At 44.3% G+C, this 18703-nt stretch overlaps 1 protein-coding gene across 4 annotated transcripts in view; it reads right to left on the reverse strand.

The window, feature by feature from the left end:
* Positions 1–7632: 7632 nt before the first annotated feature.
* MTURN (maturin, neural progenitor differentiation regulator homolog) overlaps positions 7633–18703 on the reverse strand; it is a 30539-nt gene continuing 19468 nt past the window's right edge. For 2 of the 4 annotated variants that reach the window (XM_057550264.1, XM_007193514.2), the window contains 2 exons: positions 12903–12998; positions 7633–11435 (listed from right to left, as the gene is read on the reverse strand). In XM_057550264.1, coding sequence (XP_057406247.1) covers positions 11355–11435; positions 12903–12998 — 177 coding nt within the window. In that variant the 3' untranslated portion in view covers positions 7633–11354. Of the gene's footprint in view, positions 12999–18703 lie in introns of all 4 variants that reach the window. The other 2 variants (XR_452098.2, XM_007193515.3) reach the window with 2 other exon arrangements.

An 18703-nucleotide genomic window follows, 5' to 3' on the forward strand; every position in this document is an offset into this window, starting at 1 on the left:
CCCCTAGCCTGGGGCCATCACAGACCAGCACGGGGGCAGACCCTTGCTGCAGGCGGCTGTGCTCAGTTTCACAGTGAGTCCAGGCAGCTCCGAGGTTTGATTTGACTAGCAAGTAATGAACCTGATTCTTTTGTCACTCCAGACTCACTGATCCTCTTGGACAGTGATTCCAGCTGGGTCTTTGTAAACAAGTTACTATGACTTGGGGGCTCCCTGAGGTCAACACAGACCCTACTGGAAGAAGATGCTATGGGGGGGAACCTGGTCCCAATCAGAACCCAGTTCTGCCACCCAGTGGCCTGGCTTTGAGGAGGTGTCAGAGCTTTAATACAGCTCTCTCAAACCAAAATCCCTGTTCCCATCTTTGGAAACAGCAGGGAAACACCACTCAACCTTCTATGGGGTCTAAAGCGGAAGGGTCAAGTCTATGGCTGGAGTGACCATTCCTGGGAACCAAAGCCTGCTCCAGTAGTCACAGGGAGAAGGGCAGGCCTACAACGGGAAAGCTTGTCTGTGCAGGACTGAGAAGGGAGGTGCAATCCCAGGAAGGAGAACAGCAGGTGCCACGGAAATGAGCTTGTCAAACACCCATGAGACACCACAAGGCCCACCCCAGAATATCTGGGAGGAATCTGAGGAGGGCTGAGAATCCCCAACGTAAGTGTCAGAGCCACAGAAACAAGAATTCGTGTCTGTAGTTGTGAGTCTCTCCTCACCCCAGGCTGGTGCGGTTTGGAGAAGATGGATGACATCAGTAAATGTCCAGAGGTTGGGAAACAGAATTAGTCACCCTGCCCAAGAGGATGAATTCCCTAGTTTCTGCCTGCTTGTGACATCACCGCTCCAAAGCATAGCCCACTGTGGTGCCAGATGAAAAGTTCTATTTCTAGAGGATTCACAAGAGTGCCATTGTCTTGATGACGAACTAACACACCAAGGCCATTGTATTTCCCAGCAGCTGCTCTGCCCAACTCCACATCCGTAACCCTCTCCCTCAGCAGCAGGCAGGACCGTCCCCGGGAGAGGGGCTCTAAGCAGCGAGTAGCATACCGAACTCAGTGTTTATTGTCTTCCGTCAAAATTCTGTCCGGAATCACCACCACTAGCTTCCAAATGGAATTTTCAAGAGCATGTGGCCAGTTTTGTTTGTGCTTTTCCAGAGCTGAAGAGCACAGGGTCAGAGTAAGGTTTGAAGGGCACCTCAGGGAATAAGCTTTCAGGCATTAAGCAAAGGTTTGGTCAGAGTTCTAAAGAGACTGGACCATGTGGATGGCTTGGATGAGTTCATTAGCTTTGAGCAAGATGATGGCTCTGGCTTGCTTACGGATAACAGATCTTTTTCAAAAGCTTGGGAGGTGTAAGTGGAGACGGTGCTTCCCGCCTGCCACAAGAAGGGCGCTGGTTTGTGCTTCCTGCACAACGAGAGCTTTGCACGAAGTCACTCATATTATCTCACTAAGCCCTTCTTGTAACCAGTTACAGGAGTCGCCGAGGAGCTGGCCAGAGTCAGAAATAGTCTTTGAAGGAAGGAGGTGGATAGTTGAGCTCTGTCACCAAGTATCACCCACTCTGCAGCCAAATCACCAGTTTTAATGGCACTGTACAAGCTAGCTAGTAAATGGCACGGGTTAAATAACAGTAACTTTCCATGCAGGGGTTTTCCTCTGAGCTAAGGCCGCTTGCAAATATGAAGGACATGCTTCTGAAGTAGTGGTGTTGTCTAGTAAAGAATTTCATTAGATCCCCATGTTAAATTTAGATGAACTTTGAATTATAAAGGGCTCAATGTCAGGCGAGCTGGGAGAGGAGGGGATGGAGGGAGGGTGGGTGTGGTGGGAAACGGAGGCCTGGAGACAGCCCTCAGCAGGGTGCACCTGACCAAATTCGCGTCCCATTGCAGAGTGACATCTGGGGGAGGCTGTATAGTTCGTGTCCCTTCAGTTGCTAGATTTCCATTTCTGATAACAGCGACTGCTGGAGTCAGTTGTTAGATTGGACACCTTCCAGACCCAGTTTACAGTTGATTCTCCACAGGAGTTTGTCTTTTTAGAGCCCCTTGCAGCCCAAGGCTCAAAGTGGCCCATAACATTTCTAAGCAGGAGAAACTCAAGATTTAAAAGACCAAGGCCATGTGGGAAGCAAGACTCCCATCCAAGACCCCCACTTTTCTTCATCACCATGTGACATCATCCCCTCCTCTTTCCGAGCCTGTGCAGCTTCATGTTCCTTGGAGAATTTGTATGCTCAAGGGTTTGGTTTTGACTCACCTTTTCTGCTCTCCTTCCTCGCATCCCAGCATCATTTGGAAAATGGAAAAGCACCGCTCCCGGGATTTAGCACCCTCTCCCTGGAGCCACTCACCAGCAAGCCCACGCTCGCGTGCACGACCCATGGGGTCCCAACCATGACGGATCTGTGTGACGACACTTGGGATCTCAGAAGCAGGGAAAGTAGGTTTGGAGCACTAACATTTCTTATGGGATATGATGTGGCCATCTTTTCTTTTCCTGCACTGGTGGAGGAAACAACGGCAGAGATCATCCAAACAAGCAGGTGAGACTCAAAGTGGAATTTGTCTTTGAAATGTGTTCTCCAATTCCCATGCACTCCTGCATGATACTGTACCAAGACAAGCCTGAGAATTCCGCGGCGGTGATAGGGTTACTGAGGGCGTGTGCTAGTGCCTCAGCAGGGACGTGGGAAAGGAAAGGGCTGGAAGGCAGGCTGGAAGGGTGTTCTCACGGTTCGGGGAGATACACAGACTGAAGTCATCAGGGTGTGCTGTGGCCCTACTGCGCGGCACCAGGTCTGAGTGGGTGACAACAGCTTCCTTCTGGTTCTCAGGGACTAGCCTGACTGCAGAGTGAATTTTTGCTCCTGGTTATTTCAGAGTAAGCTTGAGTAAAAGCCGCTTCATCATGAGGAGTCTGTAAGAGCCTCTTCTGCTCTCAGAAGAGTCCGTAATGGCCTTGTTCAGGGGGCAAGACCTAGGAAGAAGGGTCCAGATAGGGGGGCACGCTGGTTGTCTCCACGGCCTTGCCCTGCCTCAGGATCCTCTGATTTTATCAATCACTAAATTATTTCAACAAATCTGTTGCTCCAGTTCTTTAGGGCATTTTCAAATCTTCGTAACCACATGGATACTGGGAAAAAATGTGTCACTTATCATCCCAATCCACTCAGCACGGCCAACCTGGTCACAGGCAAGGCAAAGAGCTGATGAAACTGAATGAGGAGTTTTCCTCATTCCATCCTGTGCACGGGCAACCATGCAGACCAGCAGCGTTCACCACATCAAGTTTAAGGGTAGGGCCTCTGTGATGCTGAGCAAAAAGGACCAGGGATTTCATTAAAAGACCGATGCTGATGACACTCTTTGGAGGAGAGTAGGTAAGAGGGCTCTGAAGCCACACTGCCTGGGTTTGAATCTCAGCTCCAGCACTTACCAGCTGTGTGATCTTATGAAAATTACTTAATGTCTCTGGACCTCAGTTTTCTCATCTATAAAAGGGGGATATTATGGGAAAGGGAAGTATTGGGAGTTTGGGATTAGCAGATGCAAACTATTATATACAGGATGCATAAACAACAGGGTCCTACTGTATAGCACAGGGAACTATATTCAATATTCTGTGATAAACCATAATGGAAAAGAATATGAAAAAGAATATATATATGTATAACTGTGTCACTCTGTTGTACAGCAGAAATTAAACACAACATTGTAAATCAACTATACTTGAATAAAATTTTAAAAACACAAACCTTGAGATATAGAAAGATTAAAAAAAGGGGGGGTATCAATCCTAACATCTACCTTTTGTTGGGAGCATTGCAGGAGTCAAAAGGAGTTTAGTACAGTGCCTGGTACTTAGAAGGGGCTTTATAAATGTTTGTTTTAAAAAAATTATTGCATGTAACAGTGCACACAGCTGGGGTATATTCACTCAGCACTGTTTGCTTTATGGCAAAATGAATGAAACCTCCTCGGGCTGTTCCACACTTGCAAAGAATGCAAGCAACACTGGGGAGCAGGGTAACCTTGGACCTTGTCCACATTCACCAGAATCAAAAAACATCATTTTGAAACTTAACGGTAGTAGTGAGACTGCTGTTAAGCCACTGTTAAAATGTTTCTTGGGGGAGCAGGGGCTTCCGTTATGCTTGTGACATGTTTATTGTCCTTTTCACCAATATCCCTTCTCAGGGAGTGTCCCAGGCTCAGCCAAATCACCCAGCAAAATCTCATGACTGTGACATGGGTTAGACCTAATTCAGTAGAAAGAATAAAAACCCTGAACAGAAGAGGCAACACGGAGAGAGGGGAGGAAAGGCCTTCCTGTTCCTTCTAGGGACAAAAGGAAACCCTGGGGCAACTCTGGGAGCCGCTGGGAACTCCCAAGTCTGCCTCCAGTTCGGGCTTTGGCCTGCGGTGGTCTATGACACCTGTGGCCACCACCACATCTTGTTACTGCATCTTGTGCCCTGGAGCCCCCAGGAGTGTCGACCAGTTTTTAGGGGCTCCCAACTACCTCACTTCTGGCCAGATATACTACAGATGCTCAAATCCTTCCCCACCCACCCCTGATCTGTGCAGGCCTCAGGCAGCCTGATTTCAGCCAAGTAGAAACCCATGGTTCCAGCACCGCCCTCGGCACCCTGAATTTGGGTTGGAAGTCACAGGGCTTCACAAAGCCTGCCGGCTGATCATCAGAAAATCCCGGGCTGCCTTGGAACACAGAGCAGCCTTTCACCTTGCTCAGAGCAAAATGAAATGTGCCATCCATCTCCTCTTTGGCATTTCCCCAGCCCTTCTCAGAGTGAGCTAAATGCCACGGTTCGTCGATCGGTCAATAAGTCATGTTTATTGAGCTGACAGTGTGTACATACGGGGGTGTGGGAGCTGCAGAGAAAGATGGATGAGAAGGGAAGAAAACTAACCAGAGTCAAATGTTAGGGTTTATGTATAAAGAAGGGACTCTACACCTTCGTCTCCTATGCACAGCTGGGTTGCTCGCTCCTTTCACGCCACTCTGGGGGTCTGCTAGCACGCCGCTCCCAAAGGCTCCACAAGGAAATGGGCAAAAGGCTACCCAGCACTAGAAAGCCCTTTCCTTATGCAGTGCTGACCTCTAGAGGCTTCCAATTAAAAAGCATCCCACAGGACCAACTTCGTTTTACTGTAGGTTTTTACATCCCGCATCGTTGCCATATTTTCCTGGAAAACAAAGGGGAGAAAAATCTCTCTGCTCCTTTAAATGTTGCCTAATAGGAAATGCCTGCTTTATTCTTTGGCTCCCTAATTACAGCCTGCTCAGATTTTTAGAAATGTCATTGTTTTTTGCTCCAAAAAAGGGAAAAGCGTAGGTCAAAGATCAGGAATGTATTTCAAAGTATTTGCCCGCTGTGAAACTAAGAGGAAAAGCACTGTGCCAGCTATTTCGGGACACATTTCTTCAGTTTTCAAAGTACCAGATGGCCAGGCCCGCCAAGGGAGGAAGGCATGTTTGATCCTCACCCCGCCCCTCGGCCTGATTCAGCAGGAGAGCACGGGGTGGGGAGTGGGTACTACCTGCCAGCCCCTCCTGCACACACGCAGCCAGCCCACTGGCTCCAGCCCCGCGGCAGGGTCCAAACACTGGGTAGTGGGTTTTGTTCTGCTTACTTTGTTTCATTTCAACCCGTTCACATCCACAGCGAACACTAGGGACAATGGGGTATCCCACCTGGCCTGACTTGACTATGAAAACCAGACTCGTTTCTAAAGGAAACGAGACTATTTGTTACATCCCTAAGCAAAACACCCCAAATATTCCTAGCTTGTGGTAGTTTTTATCCTGTATTCTTGATCACAGAAAGAAGGGACATGTAGGAAGGCAGGAGAAAGTACCCAGGGATGTCAGCACTGGAGCTACTATACACCCACTATTTTGGCTGGGATCTTTATTTCTTTTCTTTTTATTAGAGTTGACTTTTTACAGTAGTTTTAGGGTCACAGCAATTTTGAGCAGAAGATACAGAGATCTCCCATTTAGCCCCAGCCCACACACACGCATCTCCCATTTCAACATCCCCCACGTAGTGATGCATTTGTTACAACTGAGGAGCCTACAACGGCACATCTTATCACCCCGAGTCCATAATTTACACTATAGTTCACACCTGGTGTTGTACAGCCTACGGGTTTGGACACATTTATAATATGTGTTCACCATTACAGTATCACATAGAGTAGTTTCCCTACTAAAAATCCCTGAAAATCCTCTGTGCTCCGTCTATTAATCCCTCTCTTTTGGGGTCTTTATTTCTAAAAGGGACCTTAGAGAAGATAGGTCAGTGTCAGTCACCCAGCCCTCGTTTCCTGAGACAGTATTTTCCTTATAAACTTTGCTTGCCACCTGCCCTAATCTCACTAGCCAAGATACATTCCTACAATGCTAGTGCCTGGAGGGAACTTGGAAATGAGTCCACACTCTTATTTTTACAGATGAGGAAACAAAGATGGGGCAGGGGGCGAGGGGGAGCTGGTGACAAGCCTGTGATCACACAGCCAGTCAGGGAGGAGACTGGGCTAGATCCTTGAACCCCGGGAACCAATTTGAGAAAGATTCATTGCAAAGGGGAAAGTGGCTCTTTCCAACACCAGTCCCTGCACTCAGATAGAGGAGCCAGCTTACATTTTTAAAAGGCTATCTGTTTCAAATTCTTTGCCCATTTAGGTTGTTACATAATGTTGAGCAGAGCTCCCCGTGCTATACAGTAAGTCCTTGTTGGTTATCCATTTTAAATACAGCAGTGTGTACAACAGAAACTAACACAACACTGTTAATCAACTATACTCCAATATAAAATACAAAGTTAAAAAAAAAAAAGTCTATCTGTGAGAGCGCTCAACTAACAGTAACAAAGGAGTTCTCTTGTAAGAAAGCCTTTGTCTGGGGAAGACCATGTCACCGCCCGCTGAGGTCAGAATCTTACACTGAGCGAGGTCTGGAATGCTTGCACACAGCCGACCACTCAGTACAATCTCTGACAACACCTATGTCGAAAACAAGGAAGCACGAATTAAGTTACCTGAAACACACACAAGAGCCTCTAGGCTGTGCCTATTAAGGCACTTGCAAATCTAATTTAACAATCTTTGGAGACCTATTCATTTGGGGAAAGAAAATTGCTCTTGATCAAATAATGGGACTTAGCACCAACCTCCAGACTTATTTTTTAAATGCCATTGTTTCTGAATAACAATTGGGCGGAAAGTAATGGGAAATGGTGTCATGTCATCGTAGAACGACCACAGGTTTCTAATTGGTGCCGTGAAGGATTCCTAACTAGGACGGGAAAGAATCTAAAGTTCGAAGGAAGAGTGGAAAATTACTAAACACCAGGTACCGCATCAGGATAGATTAATGTCTCCAAATACATCAATTATTAACATCTGAATCGTATCAGTGGTTCTTGTAATCACTCCCCCCTCCCCATCCCCCTGCCCCCCCCACCCCCCCCACAGCCAGGCTCCAACATCAGTAACCACAAAGCTGGCTGATGGTCCCTATTCCCGGTCCTCCTTTATAGCAAGTTAGGCGTCCTTTAGGACCAAACGTGGTGGAGAAAGTAAACAAGAGGCAAATAGCAGCGGAGTTCGGAAGGCTCTTTAATAGCAAGCGTATGGTAATTACATCGTTGGATGAGATCCTCACCCTCAGGGGAGAGAGGAAGGAGCAGGTGTGCACAGGGTTCAATTTCGCGTTTACACTGCTGAAGCATCTAATGAAGGGCAACGATTTTGGGCAACCCATTTCACAGTTTTGTAATTTACAAGAGATTTCTTTGAAAGGAAATATAAAGGCAAAGAAAGCAGAGACACCCTGCATGAAACATTTCTCACCTAAAAAACAAAACCCCCAAACCATTCCTTGCTTTTGCTTCTTACTGTAGATACTAAACTTTGCCCTCTTACACAAATTAAGACTGGTTCACAGATAGTTTCAGGTTTTCCCTAGAACTGATGACTTACTTTCTCCTCTAAAAAGCTGACATTTGTACAGAGTACTGCTCTGTATCTTATCTGCGTAGCTATCAGAAGGTACTTAAAGTAAAAAATGAATCTGAAGAAACAAAAAAGAAAAAAAAAAACAGGCAAAGGCAGTTTTACAAGGAACAGACTGTCAGCTCTCTCTGTGGTACTGAATAACTTGAATACACAGTTCTCAGAAAATTAAATGTTTATTTGTATGTGGCCTGGTGCCTGATTTTAACTACTTGGGCCTATTCAGCCATACCGTGCTTTAAGTAGACTTTCTACAACATGAAATGCTCATAGGTCCTCTATTTTTGTAATCCAAATTTAAATAAAAATACCAAAGACAACATATTATTTAACAATTTGCCCAATGAACACGAGCTATAGATATTTTACCATGGACACCACGTTGCCACGGATACCAGTGGCTACCGGCATTCTGGCACGTCTGAGAATTATTCTGTATAAAATCTAAAAGACTTCAGCCTTTCATGCCATACCTGGTATCACCAAACCAAGATAACTGCTTGTGTCTTTATGGAAGAGGATTAGTTTTTAATTCAAAAAACTTTGAGGCTTCTCTGATCATCTGAAGACTAAGCAATCAGGCAATGACATCTCTTTGGAGTTAACACTCACTAGAGGGAAGAGGGATCTGTGATCCACTTGAGTTTTAATTGTGCTCTTTTACAACCCAGAAGCGTGGTGGAGTAGGTGGGCTCTGCCCTCTGGCCGGCTGGGGCATTCCTGATCTGCAGCCTCCTCTGCAGCTGACAGCGAGGTCAAGTTTGGTCCCCGTTCTGCCTGCCAGGTGATTGGAGCCCCTTTCAGATCTGTCAGCACTTTGGAAATACAGGCTTCTCTGGCAGCTGGCTTAGTGAGGAAGAGAACTCCACCAGATTTGCAAGACACCCATTGTCTCCTTGGCTGGGGGGCATTTTTAAAGCCACAAAGCCACCCCCAACAGAGGCCTTGCCTCTCAACATGCAAGCAGTCCCTTTGAGGAAAGCAGGATCCTGGTGAGATAGCCAGGACAACAGTTCTCTTGTATTTTATATGATAACTGCCTCTTGCCTTTATATTTATGTAAAAAATCAGACCCTAACTCTCCCATTCTACCTTACTCATCTCCTCCTACCCCAGGTTAAGTCCTGCCTATACCTATGTGTCTCACAAACCAGGAGAAATAAGATCTATTCATACCACAGCTTCCCAACTTGTATATTTTAATATGAGGCAGATTCCTAAAATATAAATTCCAATGATGCTCTAGTATCACAGCTCTCCTAGGTCCATATACTTTGTGCTCTTATGAAACAGAAGCAATATTTAGACATGTACTTGTGCTAGGGAAAGGTTTCTGCTCCTATGTGGAAACACAGTGACTACGAGAGGAGAGGGGTTTTCACTTAAGGACACTGGAAACCTCAATTCTGGCACCAGGACACAAGGAGAATTCCTAAATTAGAGACTTTTCATGTTCTAGGCATGGGGAAAAAAAGCACTGTGTTGCTGGGAGCCTGGGAGACTTGAGTGGACACCATAGTGTCCATGGTGTTGGCAGGCATACTGTGGGGTCTCACCTCCCTCCAGAATCTGCTCTCTGACTCCCCGAAGTCTCCTTGGTATGATTATCAGGCAGGGAAAGTAACCAGGTAGCCACTAGAAAAATGTCTCTGTGATTCACTCAAACCTGGGACCAAGGTTTTGGAACGTTATCACAGGCGTGACTTCACAGCTAGCCCACAGTGATCAACAAGCAATCAACCATTCCCCTATTCACACACACACACACACACACACACACATACTCACACTCAGTCACTTTCTCTCTGTTACTTCTCTTTCTCTCTACTGGATGACACGGCAACAAAGTACTCATCTCTCACTCTCTTCCAGCTATTCTTCATGCGAATTCCCCGTCTCAGTTAAGTTAAACTTACCCTACTTCCAAAGCCCCAGTCTGTCAGAGCACAGGCAAATCCACACCTTCCACGGCACAGCAGCCAACTGGGACAAGTATTGATATGCTTTCCGTATCTCCGGGGCCCCCCCTTTACCCTCTCATCTAAGGACAGAATCTCATCGGCCCCTAAGCATCAGACCCGAGGGGGTTTCAACACTCAAAGACCAACACAAACATGTTCTAAGGTCATCCTGTGGCCAGGATCCTAAGGACAGCAAGATTCAAAATGCATTTCCTTCGCGTTTCTCGAAAAGTTTCCTTGATTGCTGCTCTTCATACACACACACATAGTAAGGCAGTTAAGGAAGGACAGTGGTTCAAGCAGGAAGGGCCAACACCCCTTTCTTCAGGCGAGTTAAGTGGCCTGTCCAAGGGCACGTACGTGGTCACTGGCAGAGCCAGGACTAAACCCGGGTCCGGGTCTCCCTCCTAACTCCCGGGTCTACGCTTCTCCTGTGGTACCACCCTGCCTCTCGGTAGGTGCGTTTACATGTTTGTGAGAGAGAACCACTTCCATAACGAGAACCACAGGCTGCCTGCGGCCCTGAGCGGCCAGGTGAAGCTCTGCACTGAGCCAGCTCTGATGCCGCCCACGACCCAAACAGGGAATCCACAGCGCAGGTGAGTGTGTACGTGTGCGTGTGTGTCAGCATGCGCTGGCCGGGATGCGCACAATCAGAGAAAACGACGCTTTAGAGGAAACAATCCGATTCGCGAGGCCCTTTGGGGTTTTGCCTTGAAAATAAGTAACACACAGCGCGATGTTCTTTCCTACCCCTGGGGCAGAACAAAGGCCAGATTTCTCCTCGGCCCACTGAATGGCTGAGTCTGTCTCAGCTCAATTTTTATAAACAGAAAACATTCACATAATAATACCACAATGCATTTGGTCAAAGCCTAAACACTTTTTTCATAAAATACATTTTATATGTCCATTCCATTTTCAAACGTATGTAAATTTAGATTTTAAGCCTCTACGTACAAAATTCCAGTTTACCTTTGAAAGGAGCAAGCCAGTCAAGCTTCTTCATTTCGGTGGCAGAAGTCATTCTCTCAGACTACTGTGTGAACACGGAACTTACAGACGTGGGCTCTACCTACGGGAGGCATAGCTCCCAATCACCTGTGCTCACGTTCAGAGCCAATCAGAACACAGGCAAGGGAGCAAAGCACGGAATCCGCTTGCCCCACTGGATAAAACCCCAAGGTCTGTTTTGTTAACAGGCTACTCCAAAGGAAATTCATTTCACTTGAAGTTAACCTTTAATATGTTTTTCCAAGAAACGAAAAAAACATGGGTACTGAAGCACGGATGGAAACCACGAAATTATTTTACCCGATGACTTAAAACTGTAGGACACCGTTTTACCACGCGCAGCTGTACTCCTCACGGCACCAATCAATTAAACAGAAAACGTTGAGATAATCAGGTTTACACCGACATGCCTGGAAGATATACAAGACTCCCGTAAACTTTGTGGCCTCTGCTGCTTTATTTTTTTTAATCTAAAATTTTGACAACCCAACAGGCATGTGTGTGCATGTTAAAAACAATTCCACCCCAGATGTTATGTTTAGTCAAGTGTTGTAAAAGAGGCATTCTGCATCTTTTATTAGAACCAGAGATGCAGAAGGGTCTAAGCAAAATGAATGTTTTAAATAATTCCATGTTAGCATTGCAAAGAATTTCCCCCCTCAGTGTGTGTTGCTAAATGATGACAGCAGTGTTTCCAGTTATGATAGTACTTGTTTCTGTGAGTTGTCTGAATATTTGATCATTAAAACTTCCCTTCTGAACCAAGCTAACCCACGATTAAAAGATTCCCACCTTCATACCACTTTAAAACTTCACTGCAGTTAGGTTCCTCAAAGCACTTGATTACAATTTTTAAATAAATTATACAGTGGGATCCTTTCTTGACTTTTTTTTGAAGAATAAAAGTCAGATTAAGAAAGTAAAGAAGGATTCCATCATATTTTTAAAAAATTTATCCTGGTTTATTTTCCTATTAAATTCATCTATGGCTTCAAAGTTTAAGTGGCACTTGGATTTGGGATGTTTTCATGATTTAACAAGTTGCCATCTTGTTATAAAGAGAGAAGGTAAATGTTTCATTTCATATGTGGGGTGGCTTATAAACATTTTAAAGAAATCAATAATTTATGTCACCCCATTTATATTCTCCACTATTAGACTTTAAAAGTGGCTTTGGAATCAGCATGTTTTAAAATAACTGAACATGCAAATAATGTTTCTTCCTAACCATGAACCAGTTGCTATATATCTAGGTAACTCAGTAATGGCAGAACACTTAAACAAAGGCTTCTTTGCCTCTCTTACCCTCTTAATCCAAAACTAAGTAATTCTCCTTTTCTGCCCTTGTATTTGCACTTGTGCAGTTTAATGACTAGATATTAAAACTCATGCTTTATAAGCAAAACCTTCCATTTTCATACACTTAAAAGGTACATAAAAAGTGCAGACTGCATTTCTTCTCTGCCATGCTTTCTCTCAATAATGTCACCTGTGATGACTCAAAACATATCCTTAATACATTCAGAGTTCTCTACTTTGGAGTCAGCAAATGTTAGTTCTCCAACATAAACTCAAGAGAGAACAGTCAGCCGCAAAATGGACTCTAAATTCAAAATGGCAAAGGCTACCGAGACAACTCCATAGAGACCCACTGAAACGGGAGTAAAATTCAGGTCACTTCTGAGCAAAGCTCATCCCAGATATCGTGTGGTTGTTAAAAAGGTATTTCATTTTAATTTGGATGCTGGGAGTCAGACGTCCTGTTTCGAAGTGCTATTGCAAAATGCTAACCCAGGAGCTTGTGACCCCACCTCGGGTACCACAGGGCCCACTCTCCTTCTCAGGTGGGAGCCCTTGTAAGTCTACTGCTGACTGACCCCCATTTGGGGGTGGTCCGCCTCTGGCTCCTCCTCTTCCACGTCCGCACTGTACTCTTCAAATGCGTCGTCATCTGCATCCGGAAGCCCCAGTAACTACAGGGGAGAGAAGAGAAGCAGCTGTGAGTGCCAAATGGCCCACAGGCAGGAAGACAACCAAAGGCATCTGATCCAAATTCAACAAAGGGGGCAAGAATATACTGTGGAGAAAAGACAATCTATTCAATAAGTGGTGCTAGGAAAACTAGACAGCTCCATGTAAAAGAACGAGATTAGAACACTTCCTCACACCATATACAAAAATAAACTCAAAATGGATTAAAGACCTAAATTTAAGACCAGAGACCATAAAACTCCTAGGAGAGAACACAGACAGGACACTCTTTGACATAAATCGTAGCAATATTGTTTTGGATATGTCTCCTAAGGCAAAAGAAAGAAAAGCAAAAATAAACAAATGGGACCTAATGGAACTAAAAGCTTTTTCACAGAAAAGGAAATCACTGACAAAATGAAAAGACAACCTACTGAACAGGAGAAATATTTGCAAATGATATGACTGATAAGGGGTTAATATCCAAAATATATAAACAACTCATACAACTCAATATCAAAAAAACCACCCAATCAAAAAACAGGCAGAAGACCTGAATAGACATCTTTCCAAAGAAGAAATACAGATGGCCAACAGGCACATGAAAAGATGCTCAACATCACTAATATGAGAGAAATGCAGATCAAAACCACAATGAGATATCACCTCAAACTTCAGAATAGCTATTACCAAAAAGTCTATGTACAGTAAATGTTGGAGAGGGTGTGGAGAAAAGGGAGCCCTCCTACACTGTTGGTGGGACTGTTAATTGGTGTAGCCACTATGGAAAACAGTATGGAGGTTCCTCAAAAAATTAAAAACAGAACTACCATATGACCCGGCAATTCTGCTCCTGGGTATATATCTCAAGAAAACAAGAACACTAATTCAAAAAGATACATGTACCCCCAATGTTCATAGCAGCATTATTTACAATAGCCAAGATATGGAAGTAAACTAAGTTTCCATCAACAGATGACTAGATAAAGAAGATGTGAGTTACACACCACACACACACACACACACACACACACACTGGATTATTACTCAGCCGTAAAAAAGAATGAAATTCTGCCATTTGCAACAACGTGGATGGACCTAGAGAGTATTATGCTTAGTGAAATAAGTCAGACAAAGACAAATACTCTGTTATTACTTATATGTGGAATCTAAAAAATAAAACAAATGAATGCATATAACAAAACAGAAAAAGACTCACAGATATATAGAACAAACTCGTGGTGACCAGTGGGGAGAGGGAAGGAGGGAGGGGCAAAATAGGGATAAGGGTAGGGGACTCAAAGATACAAACTACTATGTGTAAAATAAATAAGCAACAAGAATATATTGTATAGCACAGGGTAATATAGCCACTGTTTTGTAATAACTTTAAATGGAGTATAATCTGTAAAAATACTGAATCACTATGTTATACACTTGAAATTAATATAATATTGTAAATCAACTATACTTCAATAAAAAAATTTCAACAGCACTTAACAGGAATTAGCACAGTAGCTATGGATTTCTCATGGGAGTCAGCTACCTCTATAATTATTTTCATAAGCTTATTAGATGGAAGTGTCAATCGTACAATGGATTGGTGCCCAAAGGACTAGGTTTTACTGGAGAGCCTGGAGATTCTCTACTTTTAAGTATCATCCATGTATACACAAAGACATAACATCTATGCACACACACACATATCTGGGCTGTCAGCAGTGGTACAATGAACAGTGCTGACTATCTCATCAAGATGTTAAAAATCTATTCTCCTCTACATCTTCTTCTCTAAAAATGCATGCTGCTATTATTCGTAACACACATATAAAAATATAGAGACTACTGAAATGTTCAACAAAATGGTTAAATAAATTATGGTACATCCATAAAATGGAATCTTATATATCCACTTAAAATACTATTTTTGAATTTAATGATATAAAAAATGTGCTCATGTGTGTAAAAAGAACGTGATAAAAATTGCATTTTCATTATGATACAAATTTTTAAAAAGGTATACACAAATGCATAGAAAAAAAGACTTCAATGAAATATATCCAAATTTTAAGAGTACTTTTTTAGGCAATGTGATTATGGGTAAATTTTTTCCTTTTTATCATTTTGTATTTTCCAAATGCTCTATAATTATCATCAGGGAAATTCACAATAAATACACAGTAAACGTTTTCTTAGAACACTGGCTGGTCCTGGGATAGAAACCGTGAGTGCCCTTTGCTGGGCCTGATCAATATGGACGAACGCTCTGGTGCTGGCAGGAAGCCAAGGCTGCAGGCATCTTGGCCTTGTCTGCCATCACAGGGATGCCGACCCACAGCATTTTGATGAAGCTTTCTCACATGGTAGCCCCTTGGTTGACCATTTTCAGGCAACTTCACTGAATGGCCCTATGATCCAAACACTGACTGCATTAGGACAAAGTGAGATGGACCATTCCATTTACTCTGCATTGCTTCCCAGGGCCCTGCCACCCACCCCCCGACTTTCCATTCCCTCCCAAAGGCTTACAGGAGGAAAGGGTAAGCAGAGTCCTGATCAAAACAACACCTTTACTCTGAAGTTCTCAGACCACAACTCTTGCAGGTCTCAGAGAGCCCTCTGAACACGCTCAGGACAAAATCATCTGCCAGGCATTATGGGTCATATGATGCACGTGGCCTGCCAAGGCACCACGGCCAACTGCAGGCACGTGCCTTCCCCTTAGAGCTCAGGGCTACAGCTGTCTCAGAGACACTGCTGACTGGGGGGAGGGGCGGGAGGGGCGCATCTCAGCTTGTTCGCATAGTCTGCACCAATCGCATAGTCTGCACCAATCTCGTGTGTGCTGGGGAGAAGGGAAAAGCCCCTTTCCCCTACTACTGTCTCCCTTCCATATCTTAGTGGGTGGAATAAAAGGTAAAGTTTGCCTCTAAAGAGGGAAAAAAATGGCTGGTTACAATGAACACAGATGACTAATATTTTGGTGTTCAAGTTTATTTCAAGAGCTGCTAGATGACACAGCAAGGTGAAAGTATCAGAAGAGTGGTAACATTTAAATAGTTGATAAAATATATTTTGGGGGCTTCCCTGGTGGCGCAGTGGTTGAGAATCTGCCTGCCAATGCAGGGGACACAGGTTCGAGCCCTGGTCTGGGAAGATCCCACATGCCACGGAGCAACTAGGCCCGTGAGCCACAATTACTGAGCCTGCGCGTCTGGAGCCTGTGCTCCGCAACAAGAGAGGCCGCGATAATGAGAGGCCTGCGCACCGCGATGAAGAGTGGCCCCCACTTGCCACAACTAGAGAAAGCCCTCACACAGAAACGAAGACCCAACACAGCCATAAATAAATAAATAAATAAAAATTAAACTTTAAAAAAAAGAATATCACCAAACATTCCGAGAAGCAACTGGCCCTGAATCTGATCAGGGACCACTTCTAATCTCCTAAAAAAAAATATATATATATATATATATATATATTTTTGCCACTACCAAGAACTCCAGAATCACCTAAATGCCAAAAGAAGATGCATTAATTCAATAGTAAATGTAACTCCTCATTGCACTGAAGGGATGCTCCTTCAAAGAGGAATGGTCAGTGGGTTCCTTCTCAGTTAACAAATCTGACTGGATGCCTGGAGCCTTGGGTTCAGCAGGATTCTGAGGCTCAGTGGGAAAGATCCTGGTCAGTTAGCAATGGCTGTCATGGGTACAGGGGGCCCAGTTGAGGCATGCATCCACATATTTGCCATCTTGTCCTAAAGTGACATGCCACTGATTATTCTTTTTCATAATACGTTTAGATAATTCACATGGACTCAAACTGTAGGTACCCCTTAACACCCACCCTCTCCTCAGCTTAGGGTGGCTTGGTAGAAGAGGTTCCAGCAAGCCAAGCGTGAAACCCTTCCCCTCTCTCCTCTTCCTAGCTCTGTACCTTACCTTGATGTGAATCCAAAGCACATAGTTCTAGGTCTGTAGCATCAGCCACATGGGAGGCCCTTCCCTTTGGCAGGAAATCTTCAGATGCTAATTTGAGAGCTGCTCTCCCCCTGTCCTTAAAGGAGGGAGAGAGAAGAGAAGCAGCTCTCAATGGCTGTCAGGACGTTTAAGGCACCTTAGCGGAGAATCTGAAGATTGGTTGAGAGGCTGTGTGGAAATGGCACTGGACCTCGCATCGGGAAGCCAGGGCTCTAGTTGGGGACCACTGCCTTTGCTGAGCCTCAGTGTCCTTCTCTGTAAAGTGGGAACCATGACACCTGCTCTACTCCAGAGAAACTATGGCGATTCAATGAGAAAGTGCATGGGGCCATGGTCTGCAAACTGTAGAGTCTTAAGTGAATTATCTAATTATATTATATTATCTTGCTTCTCATTTTAAAGCACAGCCAGTTCAATTATTCAAGGGGAGTTACTGCTGCATCAGTAGACTGTCTCCAGACCCTGCTTCTTCCTCTCTCTTCTGCTGGGCTTGCTTCTGGACTGCCTCATTGTTAATTAGTACTGTAGGAAGTAGGAAGAGAACTAAGAAACTCAGTTCTATCAGCCTCTGCATTAGATTCTCAGGCTTACGTTCCATTGAACCAACCAATTTTGGCACACTTCGGATTCAATAATAATAGTTTATATTGGTTAAGTTACTATCTGCTAGGCACTGTATAAGCAGCTTTTCTGTACATTAATTCCTTTGGTCCTCATAATAACCCTGTGGGGTAGGTACTATTATTATCTCCCTTTCACAAAGAAGATCTGAAGATGTTGAGTAAATTTGCCCAGAGTTGCCCAGTAAGCATCAGAGCAGGATTCAAACCCAGGCCAGCAGGTTGTAGACATTACACGCCTAACCGCCAGGCTACCTGGGAGATATCCTTCCAGCTGTCCATGCTGCTCCTATAGCTGGAGCCTTCAATGTTTTCTACTCGGTAACACACTTTAAAAAATTCAATATGCAATGTTAATATCAACATTTATGAGTATGTACAATTTGGAAGCATGAGGAGGAAAACAGAAAAAGCACAAGAGCTAGAATTTGCCTGGGATTCCAAAGGAAATCATACAGATATGTAATAATCTAGCATTCCCACCTCTGTCTCCATTCTCATTTATGGTAGGTAAGTCTAACTTCTGGGTTACCAGAGGCAGGGGTGAGGGGAGGGAAAATTGGCTGAAGGCAGTCAAAAAAGTACTAACTTCCAGTTATAACTTAAATAAGTACTAGGGATATAATTTACATCATGATAAATATAATTAACATTGCTGTATGCTGTATAAGAAAGTTGTTAAGAGGGGCTTCTCTGGTGGCACAGTGGTTAAGAATCTGCCTGCCAATGCAGGGGCATAGGTTCGAGCCCTGGTCCAGGAAGATCCCACATGCCACAGAGCAACTAAGCCTGTGCGCCACAACTACTGAGCCCGTGAGCCACAACTACTGAGCCCACGTGCCACAACTACTGAAGCCCATATGCCTAGAGCCCGTGCTCTGCAACAAGAGAAGCCACCGCAATAAGAAGCCCGCGCACTGCAACGAAGAGTAGCCCCTGCTCACCACAACTAGAGAAAGCCTGCACGTAGCAACAAAGACCCAACGCAGCCAAAAAAAAAAAAGTTGTTGAGAGTAAATCCTAAGAGTTCTCATTACAAGGAAAAAAAGGTGTTTTTTTTCCTATTTCTTTAATTTTATATCTATATAAGACCATGGATATTCA

Source organism: Balaenoptera acutorostrata, chromosome 7, assembly GCF_949987535.1.
Source record: "Balaenoptera acutorostrata chromosome 7, mBalAcu1.1, whole genome shotgun sequence".
Taxonomy (NCBI): Eukaryota; Metazoa; Chordata; class Mammalia; order Artiodactyla; family Balaenopteridae; genus Balaenoptera; species Balaenoptera acutorostrata.